The 25,297-nt window shown below is 38.6% G+C and overlaps 1 protein-coding gene and 1 long non-coding RNA gene across 3 annotated transcripts in view; one reads left to right on the top strand and one right to left on the bottom strand.

The window, feature by feature from the left end:
• Positions 1–25,297, top strand: part of LOC129437827 (uncharacterized) — a 149,652-nt gene that overhangs the window by 113,095 nt on the left and 11,260 nt on the right. The window lies entirely within an intron of this gene.
• Positions 1–25,297, bottom strand: part of traf4a (tnf receptor-associated factor 4a) — a 34,966-nt gene that overhangs the window by 2,426 nt on the left and 7,243 nt on the right. The window contains exons 2-6 of the mRNA XM_073862974.1: positions 8,043–8,097; positions 4,335–4,439; positions 4,049–4,210; positions 3,070–3,231; positions 41–196 (exon numbers count right to left, since the gene is read on the bottom strand). Of these exons, the coding sequence (XP_073719075.1) occupies positions 41–196; positions 3,070–3,231; positions 4,049–4,210; positions 4,335–4,439; positions 8,043–8,097 (640 nt within the window). The remainder of the gene's footprint in view (positions 1–40; positions 197–3,069; positions 3,232–4,048; positions 4,211–4,334; positions 4,440–8,042; positions 8,098–25,297) is intronic.

The following is a 25,297-nucleotide window of genomic DNA, read 5'->3' as shown; positions in this document are numbered from 1 at the left end:
AAAGTTGATCAAAGCTGTAAGTTTGATGAAAGTAACTTACTCTGTGTTTACAGCCGGCTTCTTTGAAGGGGCAGAGGATGAGAGCGCTGCCGCAGTTCTCCTTCACGTGATTGGCCAGATCCTCCCTTGCGATGTTCGGCGTCCCGCATTGATTGGGACATTGCACGGGGAAGCGAGGGCAGTGGTACTGATGGTTCTGGGGGAGGAAATGAAACAGTCAGCATTGACGTGAATCTGTAGGTTGTGTTGTGATATTTTTGCTGCAGTTGTGGAGCGATGACAGCTTGCCGAAATGAGGCGTGAGAACATATTTATGAAATCATCATGACATGCAGCTCAGCTGGTGAAGTGTGACATTACACATATACACTATAAAAAAAATCACTACTGGTGTTTGGCTTTTCAGTAAAATAGAAAAGATGATACATTTTCTTTATAGTCTTACTTCATAATCTTAGTTGCATAGTCAATTAAGGTAATAAATCAATTTTTTTCATTTATTTTAACTCGCCTCACTTGCAAATAGTTTTATGATTGTTTATTTGTTTGTTTAATGCAGAAACAAGAAATATGCATTCATTCAAAATGAATAAATACGTAAATAAATTTCTAATAGCGTGACAAAAATAAACTTTATTCATTTAGCGATTTCCTACGGTAGAGTTTTAGGGCTGAGAAAAAACAAAAACAATAAAAATTAATTTAGTCATTATAATGCAAAGTTCAACATGGTTTTAGAGGAAAAAGTCAAAATAAGTAAAATTACGAAAATAAAGTTTATTATTTTTTTATTTATATATAAATTATGAAAATACATTTGTAATGTTTTGAGAATAAAGTCAAAATAATGAAACAAAAGTTGTAATATTTACGCAAATCTACATTACAATCCTAAATCTTCTTCCATTGTACTTAAGAAGTAAACTATCTGATATAAAGGTGTTTAGATCTTTCTACTTGAAAATACCAATACAGGTTACCAGTGGCGACCGGTGACTTCTTTTTTCGAGGGTGCTCGATGCGAAGTTCGTCACAACATGTATGTAGCCCATCATTTGCGTGGTTCGTAATTTCAAAAAATTTGTTCGGCACGTTGAGTGAACCTGTGTGCATCACGTCTCTTGTCAAAATAAGTGCCTGCTGCAGACACGTCTAAAGGGTTTGTGATAAAAGAGACGCTCGCATTTGCCAGATACTCGCATAATCTCATGCGTAATCAGAGTTTACTGTTAAGTGAGTGTTTTGCGTGTTTTTTGTGAACGTGAGCGTCTCTTTTATCATAAACGGTATTTACGCGTGTGCAGCAAGCATGTATTTTGACAAAACACGAGCAACACAAATGACACTCTGAACACATATTTTGAATTTGCGCCCATCGGAAGAGCAGTCACGAGCCGCCACAGCTGGTTACCAATAGTCACTTTGTAATGCGTAGGATCAAATGTTTTTAATACATTTTTAAAACACGAAAGACCTAAAATAAGAAATGATGTACAAATAAGGCAAACAAAATGTGAATACTCCCTTGTATGTAGCAGTGTGTGTGTTTCTAGCTAAGCTTCACAGTGTTTTATGGTTGTGTTACCTTTATGTGTTTAAAAACAGGTGTTATAAAAAGCTCGGCCAGGCCAAGCTGTGGCTGACTGGCCCAAACCCAGAATCTAGCATGAAAGGCAGCGTTTATATACAAAGTCCTTCTGCCATCCCACCCTGTGCTGCCTCAAAACCCCTTTAATTCACCACTGAGCACCTCTGTTCCAATAACACCCGGCCAGTGGAACATCCAATAAACAAACATTATCTGCATCCCTTGTCCCATTACACAGACACAAGCATCAATGTTGAAGGAAGTAACAGTGGTTAAAGATTTAAAGGCTGCTGGGCAGTTACTATATAGAGAAGCCATTCTATGAAATAAGATTCAATTTAGTGATATTTAGTATTCAATTTTTAATGGTCCATTAGATAATGTGTAAAATTTCATGTTGTGCCACATCAAGCATATCATTTTGCCTTCAGAAAGGTAACATGGTTGAGTTTTAGACAGTTTTAACCCTTTCAATTTGACATTATTTGCTCAAGATTAAGAAATTACAAAGTGATTCTCAAAAGGATATTTAAAGGGACACACTACTTTTTTAAAAATAGGCTCATTTTCCAACTTCCCTAGAGCGAAACAATTTGATTTTTAACATTTTGAAATCCATTTAGCCGATCTCCGGGTCTGGTGGTACCACATTTTGCATAGCTTAGCATAATCCATTGAATCTGATTAGACCATTAGCATCACGCTCAAAAAATACCTAAAAATTGACATTTTTCCTATTTAAAACTTGACTCTTCTGTAGAGTTAGATCTTGTAATAAGACTGACAGAAAAATTAAAAGTTATGATTTTCTAGGCAGATATGGCTAGGAACTATACTCTCATTCTGGCGTAATATTCAAGGACTTTGCTGCCGTAACATGGCTGCAGCAGGCGCAATGATATTACGCAGCACCTGAAAATAGTCTCCTTGGTAACTTTCAATAGCAGGAGACTATTTTTGGGCACTGCGTAATATCAGTGTAACTATAGAAGAGTCAAGTTTAAATAGGAAAAATATCGAACCTCTTTGGTTATGTTTGAGCGTGATGCTAATGGTCTAATCAGATTCAATGGATTATGCTAACCTATGCTAAAAGTGGTTGCACCAGACACGGAGATCAGCTGAATGGATTCCAAAACTGTAAAAATCAAATGTTCAACTCTAGGGGAGCTGGAAAATTAGTCTATTTTCAATAAATGTGGAGTGTCTATTTAATGTTGATATTTCCTGTACAAATCATGATGTCATTATATAGTTTTGGGGATTTTTGGAAAGATTTTTTCCTGTTAATAACGCTATAGTAACAGGATTGCCCAAACGTTATAATATTAACCAACATAAATGCTTTTTTCCATGCATTTTGTTTTTAACATTTATATTTCCTTAAATGCATATTTTCAAAAAGTGCAAGAAGAATTTATAAAAGAGCGGTGAGGACCTTTCCAATAATTATAGTTATGCTGCTCTGTTATGCTACTGACCTGGATGGTATCATAGACGAATTCTTTGCCACAATATTTGCAGGGTTGGGTGCGTTTGGGGCATTCGCTCATTGTGTGTTGGGACAGGAGTCTTCTCATCATTCTTGCTCCGCACTTGTTCTCGCAGTATACGCTCTCTTGTGGACAGATGCCCTGGTGGTTCTAGAAGAAGCAAACAGACGCAAGGATGTTAAGATGAGGAAGTAAACAGTATCTGCATTTCCTAAGGCAAAACAAGTGCTTGCAAGCAAAGACAAGTCAGTTTAGGTTTTAAATAAAAATCTGCATTGGAGCCGCTATACTGTTTTCATGACACCCAGCATCTTTTTACTTTTGGCATTCAATACACAATATGACTATCTTTAATAGTGAAAAGGCAGCTGAAGTATGTTATAGATGCAAGAAACGACCGATCACATTTCATTATGGAAATATAAGAAGACTTATTAGTTTAAAAAAAAAGTTAAGAGTTAATTTCACAAGTTTAATATGCAGGATTGAGTGTTTAAAAAAACCCAAACCAGACTGTCTGAAAAATTATCAATACAACATGCAAGAACTGGTTATAAAACTTCAAAACATCAAACTTACTAGCATTGCTGTGTAAATAAATAGTTCTTTAATTATAGACTTTAACAATGTCATGCAATTTTGCAGTCCACCCATCAAACACAAAGAAAGTGTCCAATAAAAAACATTAAACAAGGCAAAATATTTCATTTATAGACTGTGGGTTTGATATTAGAAGTGTAAAAATAGGAGTGGCACTAACAACCGCGGCTCCAGTGATACTACAACATCTAGCTGCCAATTTGCTAAATACGAATTCTTGGAGTTCACACATTGTGTGAATTACACCACAGTGAGAAACACACAAGCCTCTTCCGCTATGTGCAAAAAAAAAAATGCAAATGTCATGCTAACAAACCGATATACCCAAATAGCTGAAATGCCAAATGATAACAAGGGGTCAGTGTACCTCAAAGGCCTCTCCTGTGAACTCGCTGCCACAGAACTCACACTTGACCTTGCGCTTGGGGCAGTCGTGCTGCAGATGCTCGGGCAGATCTCTGCGCGTCAGCTTGACGGCGCAGCGGTTGGGGCATGGGATGACGTTGAAGGCGCAGGTGGAGAAGTGGCTCTGTAAAGATACAGACGAAATAAGAGATTGTAGGATGTGTGGCATGTGTTTGCAACAGAATGCACATATTAACTGCACGAATGCTGACTGCTTGGATAACAGTAAATGTTGAAATATAAATTACCTGTAACTGTTTCATCTGGCCGGTCCAGCGGCAGCCTTCTTCACTGTGAATACAACGGATGGGCAGCGCAAGTATCTGCTGTTCTAGCTCAGGGTCAGGGTAGATCTACAACACACCATTACATCAAGGACACATTAATCAAGCATGTCTCCTCTCTTCAAACACACACACACACGCGCACGCTCATACATTAACAGGTGAAGGACAGGGCAGAGGCCTGGAATTAATCGGTCACTCATTAGGTATGACACAGCACACGCCTGTGGCTTGTGTCACGGTTAAAGGGATTGTTTGTTGATATAACAACTAACGTCACAACACTCATAGGGATGGGCACAAGTACTCAGAAATGATACCATAACTGGGTGACTCGATCTTCCATAACCTGAAAAGATAATCTAGAATCAGCTGTATCGTCATTTTTAGCACTATACTTTGAATTCTGATAGATAGCGTTTCAGATAGCTCAAGGGCAGACACAGCTAGATGGGCGCAGGAGATTACATAACGTAATGACATGACAATTCGTGCATATTTTAAGAGGTGGCTATTCGTATTAATTCATACGACCACACCTGTATGTTTTTGGACGATTTGCTTTCGCACGTGTGACATGGGTTGGGGAGGGGTTTCATTATTGTTTTTTATAATAACCAGATGTTTTTGTATGATTCACTTCATACAAATGTATATGAATTAGCCTAAAAAGTTTAGGCTGGATGTTGTTCTACACTGTAAAAAGTAAAAAAAACGGTAACGCCTAAAATATGAAGGTATTTTTTACTTACATTTTCTTATTTTAAGTGAAAAATGTAGGTTGAAAATGTTTAATTACCAATTGAAGTAATTTTAAAACGTTTTTATCTTAAATTTTTAACTCAAAGTGATAAAAAAAATTATATACGGTTTCATCGGACGCACATGCAGTGACGCGTTGCGCATCTGGTCGAAACTTTACTTCCGGTTTCAGTTTTTTTAATGGTCTGACAAGTTGCTAAACTAAACTCTTGAACAAATACCTCGTTGAAAATAACAAATGTTTTGGTTTCCTAGGAAATCTAGGTGTTGTTTATTTTGCTTGTTATATAAATAAACTACGCTTAAAGGGACATTCCATTTTCCAGCTCCCCTAGTGTTAAACATTTGATTTTTACCATTTTGAAATCCATTCAGTTGATCTCTGGGTCTGGCGCTAGCACTTTTAGCATAAATTAGCACAATCCATTGAATCTGATTAGACCATTAGCATTGCGCTAAAAAATAACCAAAGAGTTTCAATATTTGTCCTATTGAAAACTTGACGCTTCTGTAGTTACATTGTATACTAAGACCTGGATACTAGGCTTGGTTACTTTTAATAGCAGGGGACTATTTTCGGGCAGTGCGTAATATCATTGCGCCTTCTGCAGCCATTTTACAGCAGCAAAGACCTTTATTATTACGCTAGAATGAGAGTATAGTTCATAGCCATATCTGCCTAGAAAATCGAAACTTTAATTTTCTGTCGGTCTTAGTACACAATGTAACTACAGAAGAGTCAAGTTTTAAATAGGAAAAATATCGAAACTCTTTGGTTATTTTTTTAGCGCGATGCTAATGTTTAACTCCAGGGGAGCTGGAAAATGAGCATATTTTCAAAAAAGTGGAATGTCCCTTTAAAGTATTTTGTTGTTATTTATTCTTAGCGGAGTTTACCGGAAGTTACGTGTAGACCACGAAAGCCGCTTGTTTATGTTGTTACAGCTAAAACCATCTATATGTTACCAATTGAAGTACGTTTTTTAATTAGAACAGCTTTCACTTTCGCATGATGAGTCATCAAAACTTTTTGTTTGTTTTCCTAGAAGGTAAAGTTTGCATATTTTAAACGTGTGTATCTACTAACATTTTCAATATTTACGAACAGATAAGCATTTGAATGGATTTAAAGCTATAATACATACAATTAAAAGACAAAACTTGATTTTCATGATGTCTCTGCTGTTATAAAACTACATAACGGTGATGCAACACCATGAAAACACACAGTGTGAAAAAATATTTTTTAAAGATGAAAAAAATTATAGTTTGTCTAATACATATACAAGTATAGTTCTGTATGATTAAATTAAATTCAATTAAAATGGATGAGCTCATCATAGCTCTGTAAATGTGTATATGTGCCCATTGTGGTCCATGTGTGTGTACACTACACACAGAGGCTATTGCATTTTTCCCTTCATCAAGTTGATGAGACCACATCTTATCCAATCAGCCCAAATCCCTTGCCTTTAGGATTTACAAACACACACAGATCTGCTGTGTGTTAGGATGGCACGTGAGACAGCAATGTAGACGCCGCTGTTCGCCACCCATGTAGTCCCATATGGAGCCATCATCTACCCCCTCAACCACACACACACAAATTTATTTTCATTTGCAAGCTTTCCCAACTGTGCTATTCTGCATTACACAATAAAACATTACTACTATTATTGTTAGCTTACGGAACAAAATAAATAAATTCGTATTTGTTGGTCACTTTGCATAAAAGCGTCTGCTAAATGAACATATGAAGAGTTCAGACGCAAAACCCTCTGACATGTTTTCTTGTTAAAAAGAATTTTGTATGTTAAGGTTTAGTAATTTCACTTTAATGGCAATGAAGTCAGTAATTTAAATGCTTTATTTTCACAAATGTAATTTCACTGGTATTTAATTTGAAGTATTTTGCAGCAAAACCATCTGAGGCGGTTTCCTGGGCCGGACCTTTAAATGAATCCATGACTAGGCCTTAGCTATATTAGAAGTTTTTACAAACAAACCTTACAAACTGATATATGTTAGAATAATGTGTCTCATGTGCATCTGAACTCCAGTTTTCTAGGATAAGTAGAGTTATCCCCCCAGACTCCATGCAAATCACCGCTTCGGCGGATTACCGCGCTAAAGCTCTTTGCAACACACAACAGGTTTAACTTCCTCCACGTGCCCCTCTAGAAGTGTGTGTCAAGTGCGCCACATGAGAAGATGACTCAGACGTTACAATGGTTTGGTTGAAAAACGCTCGGTAAGAGGGAATTTTATAGCAGCTTTTATATTACGGCTGCCGTCGTGGCTGTTGTTAAACTCAAGGTCTGTTCATCGCCGCTGGTGGATTCTGCGTTTCATAATCTCACTCTCTAGGGAACAACATGAATAAAACCTATATGATGAACGCACACTCTTGCATTTTTCCAGCCCAACATGAATTATTATCCTTAATGCAAAATGAAAATTGGGCAATACTTACACTAACAAAGTCCAAATTTCGGGTTATTTATTGCTTTAATAAGTTTCTTTCAAAAGTACTCATACTCATTTTTCAGATTACGCTGTGAATCATATTTGTCCTTCTCTTATTCCTCTTTAATTCCTTTCCACATTCCCGAGGACATGAGTGACCCGTAGTAGTTCATTAGCATGATTACTGAAGTGGTTTGAGAAGCATGGATGTGGGCTAAGTGCCTGCGGCAGTACAAGTCCCTTGACGCTCTCACGCGGGCCTGGGATTGTTGACACATTAGCATTTCGTACACTTGAGAAAAGTTGTATCATCTCTGAGAATCAACCTAAAGAGCCTTTAACTCCACTCCACTAAATGTTATGGGAACGTCAACCACTGCAAGAGATTGAATTGTAATCCGTTTTTCAACAGAATGCATGAGAGATTAGCGTTGACTGTATTACCTTGGCATAATCCAGTGGTAGCTGGTCCTCTGGGCACTTGAAGACCCCCTCACTGTAAACAGAAGTAAAAGAGGATACGTTGTTATTATAGCTAAACATTGACAACTAATCAGAGCTAGGGATGCATAGCGATTAATCGCGATTAATCTATAATAATTATGTATATATAAATATGCACACATGCATGTATAATTTTAAGAAAAAAATATATTTTTACATTAAGTATTTATATTTTATATATAATATAGATTATACATAAATATACAAATGTATACACACATATAAACATTTCTGCATTTATCTATACAAAGTTATTATACACAGTTCAAACAAATATATGATGTAAACAAAAACTTTTATTCTGCCATAGATTAATCGTGATTAATGGTTATGTATCCCTAAATCAGACACACAAAATTGATTCAGTTCACGGTTGTCCTAAACATACAACCCGTAGATTCAGTGTATCTAGTGAAAGTAATTGAAATTACATGGTTAGAGTTAAACTAGATTTGCTAAGAAAACATGAGTGGTGCCTGCTACTGCAAAACGCATTACCACAATGCTTGAATGGTTGTTTTGTGGTTGTTTACTTTTGTATGTCAAAAATAGGGGCTCTATATAGAGTCGCGTGAGGCGTTTGCCAACCTGTGCAAATGCGCAGTGCTGAAACGACCTCAAAAAAGGTGTTTTTTGCACAATTTAAGCTTAAGAAACAAAAGTTATGGTACAGTATAGTTTAGGGCTGTGTATTGACAAGAACCTTGCGATATGATATGCATCACGGTATATTGAGATATTTCATATTTTAGGAATATAATAGGATATCATTTTCGGAGAACACACCACCATATGCAAACCTTAGCAAAACATGTATAGAGCACCGCTATGTTAGCACTTTCTGTCACTGTTTAAGTTGCTATCTAGCGGTCAGGATGTGAACTTCAAATCAAACAACTGCCATGAATCTTGTATGATTTTTAGTTTTAAATATTGTTAGCACCTTTTCGAGAATCAATCCCATATTGCCAAACAAAATATCACAATACTCACACGTATCATGTACCATATTCAAGTACCGTATTTTCCGGACTATAAGTCGCTCTGGAGTATAAGTCGCATCAATCGAAAATGCGTTTTGAAGAGGAAAAAACATATATAAGTCACACTGGACTATACGTCGCATTAATTTAGAAAATTATTTCACAAAATTCAAATTCAAGACAAAGAACATACATTAATATGGAAAGGCAAGTTATTCAACTAAACAATAGCACAGAACAGCAGGCTGAATAGGTGTCCGTACATGTTAAAGTTACATTAACAGTTATTTACACGATACACAATAACGTACTGAACATACCTGGGAGGTTGAATAGGATAAATTAACACAACAAGCCAAATCAAATTCAAAAAGGTCCTGAAGTCATTTCGCATCACTGAATCCATTAAATTACATAAATACAAGAGCAGCATAAAGCAGACTCTTGCGGCTGTATACGGTAATGGTTTTTCTTGGTTCGTATGAATTAATTTTGATGTATAAGTCGCACCTGATTATAAGTTCCAGAACCCGCCAAACTATGAAAAAAGTGCGACTTATAGTCCAGAAAATACAGGAGATCGGATTTTAGTCTTGCATGATTGAAATAACTGCGCAGAGACATTCCAAACATGGCTGCCTACCCTACTGAAAAATCCAGCGTAGACCAGCATAAGCTGGTAGCTGGTTTTAGCTGGTTTAAGGTGGTTTACGCTGGTCCTCCCAGCCAGACAAAGCTGGTCATGCTGGTGGGCCAGCTGGTCTTCCAGCCTGACCAGCTTAGTCCATCTAGACCAGCTTAAAAAGTGACCAAAACACAGCTAGACCAGCTTGCTACACCAGCAAAACCAGCTTCCTACACCAGCAAAACCAGCTAAAACGAAGCTGGAGACCACTTAAAACCAGCTCACCAGCTTATGCTGGTCTTAGCTGGATTTTTCAGTAGGGAAGTGGCACGACCTCACTTAAGGGACTTATTTTAGGCCATTATTTTAAAGTAAAAGTCCTAAACCTGCATAAACAAAGCAATGTAGTCATGGAGAATGCACACAGAGAACAGGTCAAGACTTTCATTTGGTTTTCACACGCTTGTATGCATGCAGGATACTTGAAATATAACGCACAAGTCACATGGAGTTATTTAATGACACTTTTTGCATCCTTTTGAAGTGTTATGGGATAATTACGGTTATCAAGGTTATCAAGGGTCTGAATGACGTTAGGATGAATAAACAATGAGAACTATTTAATTTTTGCACAAACTAAACCTTAAACCCCAAAGTATGAGCAACAGTATGTGATTCATGCCTTTAGCATACAACACTAAATATCAACTTCCTGTCTTTTATTACTAGGATAAAGGTTAATTATGTACCACCACAATGTCTTTCTCTCAGCCTTGTTTAGCTTTGTGCGCGGTTCATAACCAAAGACATTGTGGTGGTAAAAAAAATGCCGCGACTCATTAGAAGGACACTGGCAGAAGAATGGGCTGTCCAGAGCCCCGGTGTCACCATAAAATATTCACCGTGGTAAATAATAGAAGTCACTGCAGTGACAGGAGTATGGGGGAGGTTTGTTGTGTGTGTGTGTCCTACTGTACACCAATGTTATTTACATAGAGAACCTTTCCAAAGAACCATCTGTAAAAGTGCACCCAAGAGACGTGTTAATACTGCCCATCTACTGCCAGATATACAGAAGCTCTCTGGACAACACAGAGTCATGAATGTTACGAGTATAATGCGTACATACAATGATGGCATTTATCTATGAGGAATAAAGCTACAATGATAGCAGTTGTCATTATCTATGGTAAAAAAGGTCATAAAATCGCACTTCTCACCAGAGGGCAAAGAGACGTTTCTCAGTATCACGAGAGCTCGTAATTGGAAAACAAGGCAATAACGGATGGACTTTCCCTCAACTCAAAATGCAAATAACCTGATGTAACAGCGAAGCCACAAGTAAGTCCAAACTCCCCCTTAAAGGGGCCCTAATGTAAAGAGACCAAAAACATCACATGACATGGGCCACCACAGGACACGGCAGACAAGCGTGGAAAAAGCCTCCGAGCCCCCAGGCACACAGGAGCCAGATGGAGATTTGGGGATTTTAACGCCTCCAGCCATTGAGGTTACTGTGTCAGTGGGTCTGCAATTAACACAACAGGCTTTAACAAAAAAGTCAATGAATTACCCTTCAGAGACAGACCTATAGTAGTCAGCAGAGCCGCATCACATTACTAGTCCATCAATACAGTTCCTTCGGGACCAATCAGCTTTTAATATTGAGCTCTGATTTACAATCGAGTGATGCCCCCTGATGAACAAAAGTGAATTGAAGCAGAAAAAAACTGATAGAAAGGGACGATACATCACAGCCTCATATCTTACCATGTCAATATACAGTACAGTAAGTGTGGCTTGTAAGAAGCTGTCAAACCAATTCTTAATTTTTGGAAAAAGAGACATGTATTTATCCAAGTAGACTCATTTGTTGAGCCTCAATGATGTATTAGCATCAACATAAGGTCAACATAAGCAAAGGCATTCCTCCTTAGAAAATGTTTTCAATGCTCAGACAAGAACGGCATTGAAAGGGACACTTCAAAACCTTTCATGTTTGGACCCATCTCTATTAATTTTGCTTGAAGAGGCTTGAAAAGCCTTGGATGAGAGAAGCTCTCCCTTTGGTTTTATCTAACATCAGTTCTGATTGGAGAGATTCGAATTAGAGGACTAGTTCACCCCAAAATTAATCATTTACACCCAAAAATATTTTTTATGCTTTCTAAACCAATCCCAATTTTTATTCACACTTAATTGTACGTTTACAATGCCGAAACTGAGAGCGTCAAAGTGGCCGGAAGTCATTCATTTTCAATGAAAGACGGTTGGCGAACTCTGGCAGCGCGTCTTGGACGATGTGAGCATTGAGGAGAGTTGAAATCAGGTCAACTTTATGAGTAGAGGTCGACCGATATGCTTTTTCTCTGGCCGATGCCGATTTTTTAGAAATCAGGGCAGCCGATGGCCGATATGTTTGGCCGATTTTCTATATGTACATAATAATCAAAATGTTCTCATCATTAGCAGATATTTTAAATGTAAAAATGTCACTATTTAAGTCAAAGTATTAAAAAAAAGTATGACTGGTCTTTCTGAAGAGTTTTACAACCTCCTCTGCACCATGCATTTATCAGACACAGATATTACCTGACACTCTGCTGTCATCATCTTTGATCAGTTTTTTACCATGGCTTTTATTGCTTTGTAGGATAAAATCCTTATTTGGTAGACCTGATAAAATATTTATTCATCATAAAGTTAACATAGTAAATGTCTATGGTTTTTAGTTGAGACTGTTATTTAGGGCAAATCTTTCTAAACACATTTACATTCTCATGTCTGAGGCGCTATAAGTGACTGATTGTGCTGACAGTGACGTCTTGTGAGTTTAGTGTTGGGACAGATCTGTTGTTTCAACCGTTCATTCAAACGAATCCGTTCAAAGGAATCGGTTCGCGAATTGGACGCGTTATGTTCTAATCCAGGCTGAGCAGCGAAAAACTGTAAACAAAGTCTTACTGTAACAACACGAAAAACATTTCCTTTGTGGATATGATTTGGTCTTCCGACCTTTCGCCATCGAGTCAGTTTTGTTTTGAGTAATAAAAGCAGGGAGACAGAAAGCGTGCACGCGCGGCTCTTCTCTCTATGTCACGCAAACAAAACTCATCATTACTCATTAATCACATGAAATGAGCCTAATCTTTGCACGGACAGTGCACCGCGAGACATAAGCCCGTCGCGCTGTTGTACTGGCTGCTTAATTCGCGCGATCCGCCATCATTTAGTAAAGCTGTTTGTGAACAAGGCATGGCTGCACACACACGAGACGGGAGCGATCTGCTTGCAGCAAGAGGCAGCGTCACGAGTTCTACAACAGCGCTTAGGTGCCCGCAGATGCGCCTGCCTCTTAATCGGCCTAATTTTGCAGCAAAATCGGCCAAAGCCGATTTTTAAAAATATGCCAAAAATCGGCCAATTAATCGGCCGGCCGATAAATCGGTCGACCTCTATTTATGAGCTATGACGCGGTGTGGCGGCAACCAATTGGGAGGCGAAAACCAATGGAAGTCCTCCCTTTAAAAGGATTCCAGAGAATGCATTCAAGTGTCAAAGCGTCCACTAACCTTTTATAGCAACATTTTTTGACACTCTCGTCTGCGGCGGTGGGAACATACAGTAACGTCATGTTTGACAACAAAGACACTATTGGTTCTCTTTCTTGTTGACCTTACTGCAATTTGGGAATTTGACAGTATCACTACATTTGATTAAAAAGTACAGTGTGCTTTTTAAAAGGTTATTAGTCAGTAATTGAAATGCCAATGTCACTTTAGTCATTATATTGGCATTTAAAAAAATTGACTGTCTTTTGCAGCAAAACCCTCTAAGTACATTCAAATATTTCCACTTGTAAAAAAGTCTCCAGTTGCACTTCACCGTCTTTTCTGAACAAAAGGATTAACATTCGGTCAACATACTAATGTATTTGGTAAACCTCCTGTAACTGTGTATAAAAAGTCTTGCACCATCTATAATTCCCGTATTCACCGTATAATTTGTGCCAAGAGCATTTGGTCAATATCATTATCTTATTTTTGGCAGAAGTGTCGTTTAGGAGCTTTTACATTCAAACTCTACAAATAATGAAAATTATTCAATTTTTATTTTTGTGTAAACTATTTCTTTAAAGGGACAATAAGTAGGAATTTCCCCCATCTAGTGGTGGAATTGTATTTTGCATTCAAATGAATAGTGCTCTCTAGCGCCTCGCTTTTTTCCAAATGCATGTTGCAACGGTAGCCGTTATTTACTCACTGATCTCTTCGTCCGTTTCAACTGGTTTACGTGTTCTGAACAAAAACGCAATGCGGTAGGCTAGTGCTTTTTGTCCCTCTCTGCTATTATAGTTTTTCAATATGGCGAAATGACATGGAAGCCTCCTACATGTAGGACTTACCCGTTGAATTTAAATAAGAGAAGAAATTCTAAGCTTATAAAGATGATCATCGGCAGAGGTAATTTGACACAAATGAGGACATATTTATGAATAAAGACATTGATTTTGATTAATAAAACACTTAAAAAACTACACATTGGCGCTTTAAAAGTACTTATTTATTATTAAATAAACACCGCAAAATTGAAACACTTGACTGCCCAGCATACAATCTGTGTCCAACGCACAACAATGACTGATCACACACAATCAACGGGACAAACAAACGTCCCATTAAAAGCAAAATCTTACTTTCCTCCAACAAGCAGACAGAAATGACAGCTGCGAGGATCTATGTGCTGTAACAGCAGGACAGATAAGAATGCCTGCAGGCCAATCGCATACAGTATTAATGCCTATCCCCCTTCACCTAACACAAAGTCCTCTGATCTGATCCTCTGACATCCAATTTGGTCACCTTCGACATACTGGGGGCAGTTACGTAGTTTTGGAGCGTGACCAGGGAGCGTGTACACTTCTTTCCAGCTCATCCATGTCACTTGATTGCTTCCCAAGCTTCTTTAAATTCTCTGGCGTGACCTCGGGTCAGATTAGCGAGTCATCCGTTTGCAAAGTGATATAGAGGAGGACAGGCGTCACAACACTGCACTCGAAATATGCACGCGTCCTTTGACAAGCAGAGGCCAGCAGGGAAGCGGCCAATCAGCGTAGAGAAATCTCAACAAATGGTCCGAGAGCAATGCTGAATGCCTTCTTTATGGAAGAGACATCTCTGCATTTATGTATCAAATTTGTGTGGGGGTGTACAGCTAATGATACAGAAGACATGAAAAGTAAGTGCTCTCGAGGACAGTGGCAACTAAAAGAACATCTGCCCTTGAAAACAGCACTGCACTTTCATTTGTATACTATAAAGAAATCCACAATGCCTCTTGCGGGATACTTGTATTACATTATAAATTACATTCTGACACATTTTTGAAAGAAATAATTCAACTTGTCTATGCATTGAGAAAACTCTTTGCATTAAAACCTAAAGGTTAGCACCTGTGCAACAGAAACACTGCTGTGTTGCCTGTGTAGGACATACAGGTTCGATACCAGCCTGTGATGCATTCAGGCCAGATAACCGTAGATCAGATTGCCTCGCCCACCTAACAGTAAGGATCACAAACCTCCGCAGGGAGTCTCAGGTCAGCACAACACCGTGACTCTTGTTAGATTGTGAGGGCTTGACCGTCATAAATCTACCATGCCTGCTGGTTTAACACTGCAGGGGCAGAGCGCTTAACACCAGCACTTAACTGTTCCTTACTCACCGCTACCTACTTACACCCATCTGATTTATAACAGCCAAGTGATAAACCTCGACCTTAACATAAAAACATCTCAAATGTGTTTTAACATGCACGCAGTGTAAATCCTGTGCTGAATCTGCAAGTCAGATGTGTGTGGTGGTCCTTGGCAAGACCCTGGAATCACGATGGTGGCCAACGAACTGTTAAGATGTAATCATGCGCGTTTGCACTGCCACAAGATGCATCGTGGGTCACACAAGTTCACACTTATGTAAAAGCCTCACTACGCTTTTCTTATCACTCTCTGCTGACATCACAGAGGCAACCATCTGTGATCTTGTGCACACACTCGAAGGTTAGCAAAAAATCTACATTTTTGGAGATGTCGTAATTACTAGCATAGATAAAGTTATAATTATTGTTCATTTAATATAATTACATAATGTGGGTGGTGCTCATTTGTGCAATATTCACAACCACAATACTAGGGTATTAAGGGTGGTAGCCAGGTTTTTTTTAGATTGCTTTTTTGGCCACCGCTGTGTGGTTGCAAGGGTGCTGCTAGGGTGTTACTACACTGTAAAAAAAATGCTTAAAACTCGGTTAAGTCAATTAAACTTACTATTTTAAGTTTTGACCTAGGGCTGTGCAAAAATATCGATAAAGCTACTATCGTGATACTCTTTCCACAGTAGTGTATCAGTATTTCAATCTCTACTGTCGATATTTAAAAAAAAAAACTTAATAGTCTCTCTGTGTGCGTCAAACAACCACCGCCGTCGCTGCTGTAGTTGTCGCTGTCCAGTTGTCTGTCATATACGGCCAATGAGAGTGAAAAAATGGCAGAAAATGTAAAAACACCTGCAGCTTTCGTGTGGATGCACTTTGGCTTAAATAAATAAATAAATAAATCTGCTCTATTTTTTACATTTTTGATAAAAAAAGAAAAAGCATCGCAATGTATCGCAACATGCAACGTATTTTATCGTATCCTGAATACGTATCACATCGTGAGGCCCTTGCCAATACCCAGCCCTATTTTGACCTGTGATAAGTTGACATTATAAAAACAAGTTGAAATTAATTTGTTAAGTTAAAGTAACAAAAATATATTCAGCAGAAAATCTTGGGGCGCAAGGACCTCCGTTTAAGAGTCCCAGAAGATGCTCTTTGGATGGGTTCAAGCTTGTATCTAATAAATAAGGATCCAAGGCACTTCTTTCGGTTCCAAAATATAAAAAAAACTTATTCAAACATGGCTTACTTTAAAAACATTAAATAAACACTGCACACTGATGCATTTCACCCATGCAGCCCCCCCTCAGATATGTTGATTTTACCATTTTTTACAGTGTAGGTGGTTGCTTATAGGGTCTGCTGGACAGAAGTCATAAATTCGATAATTTGGAAAGATATGGCTCTGCAAAGTACAAGATATTACATGAACGTCTTCAGAGAAATGTTCTACTATTTAAATTTAACCTAATGGTAGGACTACTTTTCATCTCTGGTAAAAGTATGTGACAGAATATAGGTAGAGCAGATGTCTGAATCTTTAATGTGAGTTTTTAGATGTCAAGAGCTTTGCAATATACTTCATCCATCAGCATTTATAAGGAGGCCTGGAGGAGACACTTATCATTAAGCAGTAAAGGTAAAAGAAGTTGGACGTCACCTGTTATGAATCATCAAAGAGAATTTCATAAAAGTACTCCAAACCTGACAGAAAAACAACCTGCAAACACCAACTGTAAATATCTGTCAGGTATCTGAAAACATTTTGGGATTCAGCTTTTTGTCCATCGATAGAGGCCATCAGCATGCTTTTATCATGTCGGTACTAACAACAAGAGCAATTGAACCTAAGAGTAAATTCATATAATCCTCGCACACCAGGCTAAGTGAGGTTTTCCACCTTGTTGACACCTTGTTTAACCGAAACCACTGTCATTTTTATTGGAATCTACCTTAAATTACCATCCAAACTGTGTTTAAGATTACTGAAGCTTTATAAAGGTAATTCAGTTAGCAGGAGCCTTGGTAATTTCTATTTAAATGTGAATTAACATTCTTTCACATCGAATTATCAAATGTGCTAGATAGCACCCAGATCAAAGCAACCGAAGCCACTCCTGTAGTTTCTTAACCTTAAAAAGGGGTTTCCAGTGTAGTAGCTCACCCAGGTTTTGGTTGAGTACAGATGCTTGTGGGAGGCAAAGGGAAATCAATTCCATTTCATTAACTCATCTGTACCGAACTGAGAGCCTACCATTACTCTTGATGGAGAAGGCACATGTTCAACCCCCCTCCCACCATCACATTGAAACCTAGTCCACTAGATATATTCAGTTGAGACCAGGCCCACCATCAACACCTACACCTGGTATTATGTCTATCTCACCCATCCAATATGGCTATAATTGTAATATTGCCATTGTTATATTAATTACAGCATACATTAAAGCTGCAGTCTGGTCAACCATTTTTTACCTAAACGATACCTAAACTTCTATTTTCAAACTTCAAAATGACTTAACCATACCTTTAACTAAACTTCATAAGTCCACACATATGCATTAAAAACACACACATGGTGGTAAGGCAGTGGTTCTCAAACTGGGGGTGCAGGATGGTGCCCCATTTTAAAATATACATTAATTTATCATAAATTCTTTGTAATAAAACCTTAAAAATGAGGCTTCTATTCAACACTACATTGTTTCATTTAATATGTTTTGTTTAATTCAAATTCTAAGGTTGAGATTGCACACAAAGGGATGAACCCTACATAAAGACGGGCATACGCCAAAAAGTTTGAGAAGCACTGTGTTAAGGAACTAAGGGATGGCTCAGGCTGCAAAACTTGTTTGTAAACTGAGAATAACTGGATACAGAATCAATGTACAGTATAATGCAAGTATAATGGTTCCTGGTGAGCTTCGATGGCGCCTTGAAATCAAATCAGTATCGGATTCATTTCAAATGTGAATGCTCTAAGTGGTTAAAATGAGTTTCTACATTAAATTTGGCACACATGTGAGGAGGAGACGCTGGTTTGCGTGGAGGTGCTAAAAGCTGCAGTAAAATGCATATGCGAACGCCTTCTCTTTGACTGAATGTCATGCTTTCTTTAGCTCTCTTCTCCTTTCGCCTACATATGCACACAAAACTGGCATGAATGGAAAAGTAAGTCGTCCTCTGACAGGCCGATTTTGAAGTTTAATTACAGACAGCGGGTCTAAATTTGTGCGCCTATGTAAAGGGCAGATATTTGCAGAATGGTTACGTTCATCCATGTGAAGGCACATGAGGGGCGGCACCATCGCCGTAGGAATCCTGAGGAATGTAGGCGCACGACGGAGCTCCTCGGCGCTGACAGCTTTATTAAAAGCGACGCTGTCCATGCGCACAGGGGCGCTTTGATCTGTCTTGGTGATCCCACTCTTTAATGTTGATAAAGGGCAACTATCACGATGAGGCAAGACGGCCCACCGAGAATCTGAAAGGGGTCAGAAAATTCTGACACTTAAAATAAGAGAAGACATAAAAGACATTTTTAATGTGTTACACTAATCCAGGGTATTCAGAGGATGAACAGATAGCACATTTGATCCATCTCAAAGATTGTTTTTAACTATCTCACCATTTAAAGGGATAGTTCACCCAAAATGTTTTACTCACCCCTATGTCGCCTGAACCCCCAATGTCTTTTATTTTTCTTCAGAACCCAAATGCAGATTTTTTTATTTGCCTCTCTTTCAGTGCACATACATTTGTCTGAACTGCTTTTAATAATGTGAAACAACTAAAACAGGGATATCCACAACAAGAAAGTATATATAAAATATATGACCCGATATAAGTCGAGTGGAGTTACTTTTTAACACTTTTGGGTCATTTTGAAGCTTGAAGAGTTTTCTGGTTATTATATGAGTGGATGGTGACCGAGGTGGTCACTATGCACTCCTATAGTAACCAGAAAACTCAACAACACTTTTAAAGGCAGTGTCCATGATCTCTGTAAGCCAATGTTGGCATTTGAAATCACCTTTACAAACACGCGTTCTTTTGAGAGACCCGACCCAAACATAAGCAACCCAGGCCCCGCCTTTAAAAAAATCTGTTTTGGGTTCTGAAGAACAAAGAAAGTCATTGGGGGTTCAAGCGACATGACAGTGAGTAAATAATGATATTGTTTACATTTTTAGGTGAACTATCCCTTTAAGAGAGTAGAGGACACATGACTATCCCAGCATTCGAAATCGCATACTATGACAGTAGGTACAGAATTACTTGAAGTCATCGACCGTTAAAACCGTAGGTACTATATAGTATTAATATGGATAGTATGGATAGTATGAATTAGGGGTGTAACGATTAACCGTGCAAATGCGCGTTTTCTCAATGAATGAATTTGAATGAATTACGGTGAAATCCAGGCACATCCGAATGCCAGGGGGCGCTCTCGTGCAGAAACTCCCTTTGTGCCACAGAAGAAGTAGCATTTCGAATGCTATTCCAGGAAATGTCTACAGGAATATTTATATCACTGTTCTTCAAATTGTTTGAGGTATTTTCGTGATAATAAATAATATTTTAAATGATTTTGTTTAACGAGTGTTGCTTTTTTTAAATGCACGTTATTAAAGACTCCGACTCGTTATGATTTTAGATTGATAAGGACTTCCTACTGACCAAATGCCGTAGTACAGGCACAAGCTGTGCATGAAACAAAGAATCGCAGCCTTGCGATTCAGAATAGATTTCAGACTTTTAATGGGACACACGGTTGAATCGTTACATCCCTAGTAAGAATGAATTTGGGCGTACTACATCTTCCATACTTTGACATAACAAAAGGTTAGTCATTAACTGGAATGGCATTAAACAAGCAATTTAACTACAAGGGAAAGCTGTTTAATAAAAGTATTTGCATTTAAACAGAGCCACGTTACCGCTTTCAGACATTTTTAAATAAACCAAAGCCTCTCCTTCTTCTTCTTTGTTGGATAACTCCTCTGCCAGGGATAGCAAAGGGTCCATCGAATGAACAATTCGGGATCTTGCCAGAATTAGTATGTAATTTGGGTACTTTTCGCCTAATGTTTTCGAATACTATGAATTTTGTATTCAAGCTACTCGCCTTGCCTACTTTATAGCACAGAATTAGGCATTTCAGGCGCAACAAGTGTCTTAAGACATTGCTGGCCCTTTACAATAGAGCTGACAGGACTCTACTTGAGTTTTTTACAATCCTATATTATGAAATTCTTAAACTTGCATTATGGAGATGGGTGATATTTCAACTCATTTTAGTTCACTCTTCTGTAACTCAATGTAAAACACACACTTGTGGCAACTCGGCACAACAAAGCTGACCTTTGCTGCTAACAAACGAATTTACAGGACTGTGGTAAACTGAAAGAAACCAATGAAAACACATCCATGGCCAAAAGCTACAGACATTGTGTTGTATTACAAAAAGCAAAGCCTGATGACATATTCAATGTGATAAATGCTAATATACAAAGCGTTCAATTAAAAAAAAGAAATCGCATTTGGAAGCCCATCACATCTGTCACACTTAAGGGGTTGATTAAAGTTTCAAACTGACAAAACGCAGATGGGAAAGACAAAGGCTGATGTGAAATATAAAGCTTCTTAGCAATTCAGTGCGAGTTCAGTGATGGGAAAGTATAAGGACTGTAGGATTAGCCATTTCCCAGCTTATCTTTTTTAGCTGTGAGGGCTTCTTACCCCTTGCCATAACTGTGTAGGAGACGTTCAAAAAGGTCTCTGTTTTAAAGGTGGCTACAGGCCTAGCTGTAAAAGAATAAACTCTCAAAGCACACTGAGATGATTACATAACTCATTATAATGAGAAGATCTAAGAACAAGCTCATAATGACTCTCTGATAATCTTGCAGCTTGATAAATTCAATCTTCTGAGGGTTTTTTGTAAGTGAAAAGTAAGTCAAAGCCTTCCAGTAAGTTCAAAACTTTGGATGGATGATACAGAGCTTATGGGCTTTACCTTATTAGGTCTAAAGGATACCCGAGGCTGACATGAATTGGAGATATGATCTTATAAATTGAATATCATGTGTTCCTGATCGATTGCTTTTAGCACACTGGTCCAGAGTAGTTTTTAGTAAGGCAGCACTTTATACTGTAAATAAGGCATGTACCATAAATGCAAGTAATGTGATTGGTTACAGTTTGTGTTATCTTACCATCGCTTCTAACCCTATTAGACAGGCAGGCTTCTCTACTGAAATAAAGTTGGCCAGATAAAACGGACGCCTTGAGTCTCGAAAGACACCAATTAGCTACTGGTTAATCCAACGGACTAGCGACTGAGGATGGATGGCTTTCTTCATCATGAGCTTTAGGGCTGTGCCCCATTGAAGGAAAAAGATATATGCTAAATGATGCAGTATTCGATATGCAATACCATATTTCTTTTTCTAAAGTTAATTTAAGTTGTATTAAAATATATTTTTAATGTAAACAAATCAATTAATAAAAAATCACCACTATCATGCACAGTTGCACACGCACGCATATCCCAAACAACATCCATGTGCCAGATGCTTTATTATCCGCATCGCCTAAAACTTGCATTTTAATTTCAACATACGTCAACGTTCCAAGTATTTAAATGAAATCTCATGTCTTGCATGCCATTGCGATACGCATATCCCAATATTCGCCTTTGCAGGATTCCAATATATTGCACAGGCCTAATGCCTTTCTAATGAAACATACAGATAATCCCGATAAATACATATCACGCAGAGATGTCCTTTATTGTCCTGCACATGTAGTCCCTAGTTAAAGGTGGGGTAAGCATTTTTTGGTAAGCGTTGATTTTAAATACCAAAACAAACACGCCCCTATCCCCAAAAAGATCTGGACGCTCTTTTGATAGCCCCGGCTCACATGTATGCAATCCAGGCAGCTACTATGGCGGTATTTGCTGTGCCAGCTGTCCAAGATTATGATGTCTCCCCATCATTAGTAGACACGCCCCTTACTGCTGATTGGCTACAGGTGTGTTTTGGTACTCGGCACAACATACTTTTCCAAAGCGTTTCACAAATCCCCATCTTTAACTTTTTCACAGCATTCTGGAATACTTGATTCTGATTGGTCAAAAATCACTGCAATGTGCACTCAAATATATCCGTATAATGACAATTAAACAGGTAAACTAAATAATGTGTATTCCACAGAATTAAAACAGGTATGAGCATTTATCAGGATAAGTAAGATGATTTCATTGAGTGAAAAAAGAAATCGTGTTTAAAGCAAATAGATATTTCAATACCCATAAATCCCTTTGCACACAATGGGCCATAGAAAGCAGTACAAGTAGACAAAGCCAGAGCAAATATTTATCTATTTTGATATCTATTAAGGGCATCTAATATATTTATCTTGTCGTCAGCTTTTCATAACGGTTTGTATTTCCCTCATCAAGAGCGAATAAAGACACACAACCCCTTTGTCGCCTCGTAAGCGAATGCATTCAAGCATAAGCACAAAAGCTTTTTATTGAGATTGATCTTCAACAAATATGGCTTGAATAAACTTTAAATTAACTTTATGAGTCTCCAGCGCAGACAAAACTTAAGCTGTGGCTAAACACTGACACGCAGGATTGACAAAGCACTTCATTGTGTATCCTTGCATGAGACGGTACATATACAGTTCCAGGTGCTGCAAGAATAAACTCGTTTTTATGTCGTGTGGCAAGCCAGATTTAGCTCCAATCCACAGACGCTCCAGGAAAAACCTCAACCACACCCGATAGCGCAGTTCCACCATCTAATTATGCTGTCCATTTCCACGTGTGACTGAAAAGCATTCAAAACAGCGGGTGAGAATATCCACTCGTGGACCCGAAGATAGGACAGCGATGTGCCACATTAAAGATTGCACTGCAGTTGAGTCATCCCTGTAAAGAGACTGGAAAGTAGGTGGTGCGCTTTGTGAAAGTTTAAGACTTTACTCTCATTATCGGCTGTTGTGCAGCTGGCTGAGTCACCGCGCGCTGGTGGATACCAACTACGCACCTTATAAGCAATGAGTCATTCGGAGAAAACACCTCCCGAATTTTCTCCGCCCTTCTCCGAGTTCCCTGACTTCAGTACTTTTAAAACCAAAGTTAATCATTATGGGGGAGTATTATGTGACTTTTGCTTCACTTCATTGATTATAAAAGTAACACAGAGGATGGCTTATCTGTAATACTGTGTGAGCGAGCCAGAGGTGCGCTGCTATATTGCCTAGGCACAAACTTCAGGTGGCCATGGTAACGGGATGAAGGTGAGGCTGTATATGATAGGGAGAGGTATGTGTGTAAAGGAGAGGCAAGTGTGTTGGGAAGCTAGATGTTTCCTGTAGCTGATAAGAACATGATAAAACTCCTGTGTTCGCTATAAGCCTACAACATACTGTAGCTAGACACATATTTTACCTCTTATACCATTAAAATGGTTTTCCTGCCATTTCAAAATCAAGAAATGCATAGCTAAATTTAAACAGCTAGCTCTTAAACATCTCGTTCATCTCTAGCAAGAACTTGAGGAAGTGGCTTTTCTTCCATGAGATCCGTTTTGAACCGGGTCTTGACGGGGAAGTCTGAGTTTGTGTTGTTCTGCCACATCTGTGAATCAGAGCCAGATGAGGATAACAGGCAACGCTGGACCTGAAAGGGCGTCTTTGAGCCGTTATGCCGAGCGGATCTGCATGGGGTTGGCAGGAAGGAAGCGATCACAGGGCCTCTTTCACATAGAGGAACCAATGGCTGTGACCTTCAATCCGGTTTGCCTCCGGAATTGACAGTCAATAAGTGTCCACTTTAACCGAAGAGCTTAAGTGGTCTGCCAACACCTGTTAGGTTCTATAAGAGAGCCTTTCACCAAGACAGGTGCCTTCGGAGCGCGAACGCTCCTTCCTCAAGATCTGGCCACCCCAGCTGCTCCCCTCACCACAGTGGATTCTTCAAATGCCTGCCTGTCAGGCACACAACGGATAATGTTTTCACACCCGGCGTGCTCCCTCAGCTGTCTGAGCTCCCTTCAGAGCCCATGAAAATACAATTGGTTTGATTAAACCATGTCACATGTTAAACTACACACCCAAAAATTAACACAAAGTGTAATGACCAATTTATCTATGCAAATATAATCTCTGATTCCTATAGCGTACATGGTAAAGAACTATACCCCCAAGGTCGTTCCTGGGAAACAAACATATATTCTTATGAATAGGGCTGGTTAAAAAATGTAGACTCTCTGCATTTAATCAATTTACAATTTAACAAAACAATATTGAAATCCTTGAATTGATTCCTAATGTGCATGCTTTACTTCAGAGGCAAGGCTTGAAATAAGGAGTGCCCGATGGCCCAGGCTAGCGTAAACAACAGAACTGAGGCCAGCTTCTCGGGCCAGTGCTACATTCACAAAAGTTTATCATTTCCACATATTTTAAACCTTGCCAATTGAGATATTATAGCAACGATGATGCGAAACAGATCTCAATGTACTATTCTTGTGCTGTTTGAGCTGTTTTTGCTCGGAAAGCCGCATCTTAAAGGGGACATACCATGAAAATTTGACTTTTCCATGTTTAAGTGCTATAATTGGGTCCCCGGTGCTTTTATCAACTTAAAAAAATGTGAATAAGATCAACCCTGTAACTTAGTTTTGGGAAACAATTATCAACAAGCATGTGAAAAAATAGGTCATTGAAATTTGTCTCCCCTGATGATGTCAGAAGGGGATAATACCGTCCCTTAATCTGCTCTATCCAACCACACCACTGCCATTTAGGATACACTCACATTATCCAAACCAAACCATGCCCCAGCGCGA

The sequence above is a fragment of the Misgurnus anguillicaudatus genome, chromosome 24 (genome assembly GCF_027580225.2).
Source record: "Misgurnus anguillicaudatus chromosome 24, ASM2758022v2, whole genome shotgun sequence".
NCBI classification, from domain to species: domain Eukaryota; kingdom Metazoa; phylum Chordata; class Actinopteri; order Cypriniformes; family Cobitidae; genus Misgurnus; species Misgurnus anguillicaudatus.
Note: the sequence above shows the minus strand (reverse complement) of the source record. Positions and strands in the feature narration are given on the sequence as shown.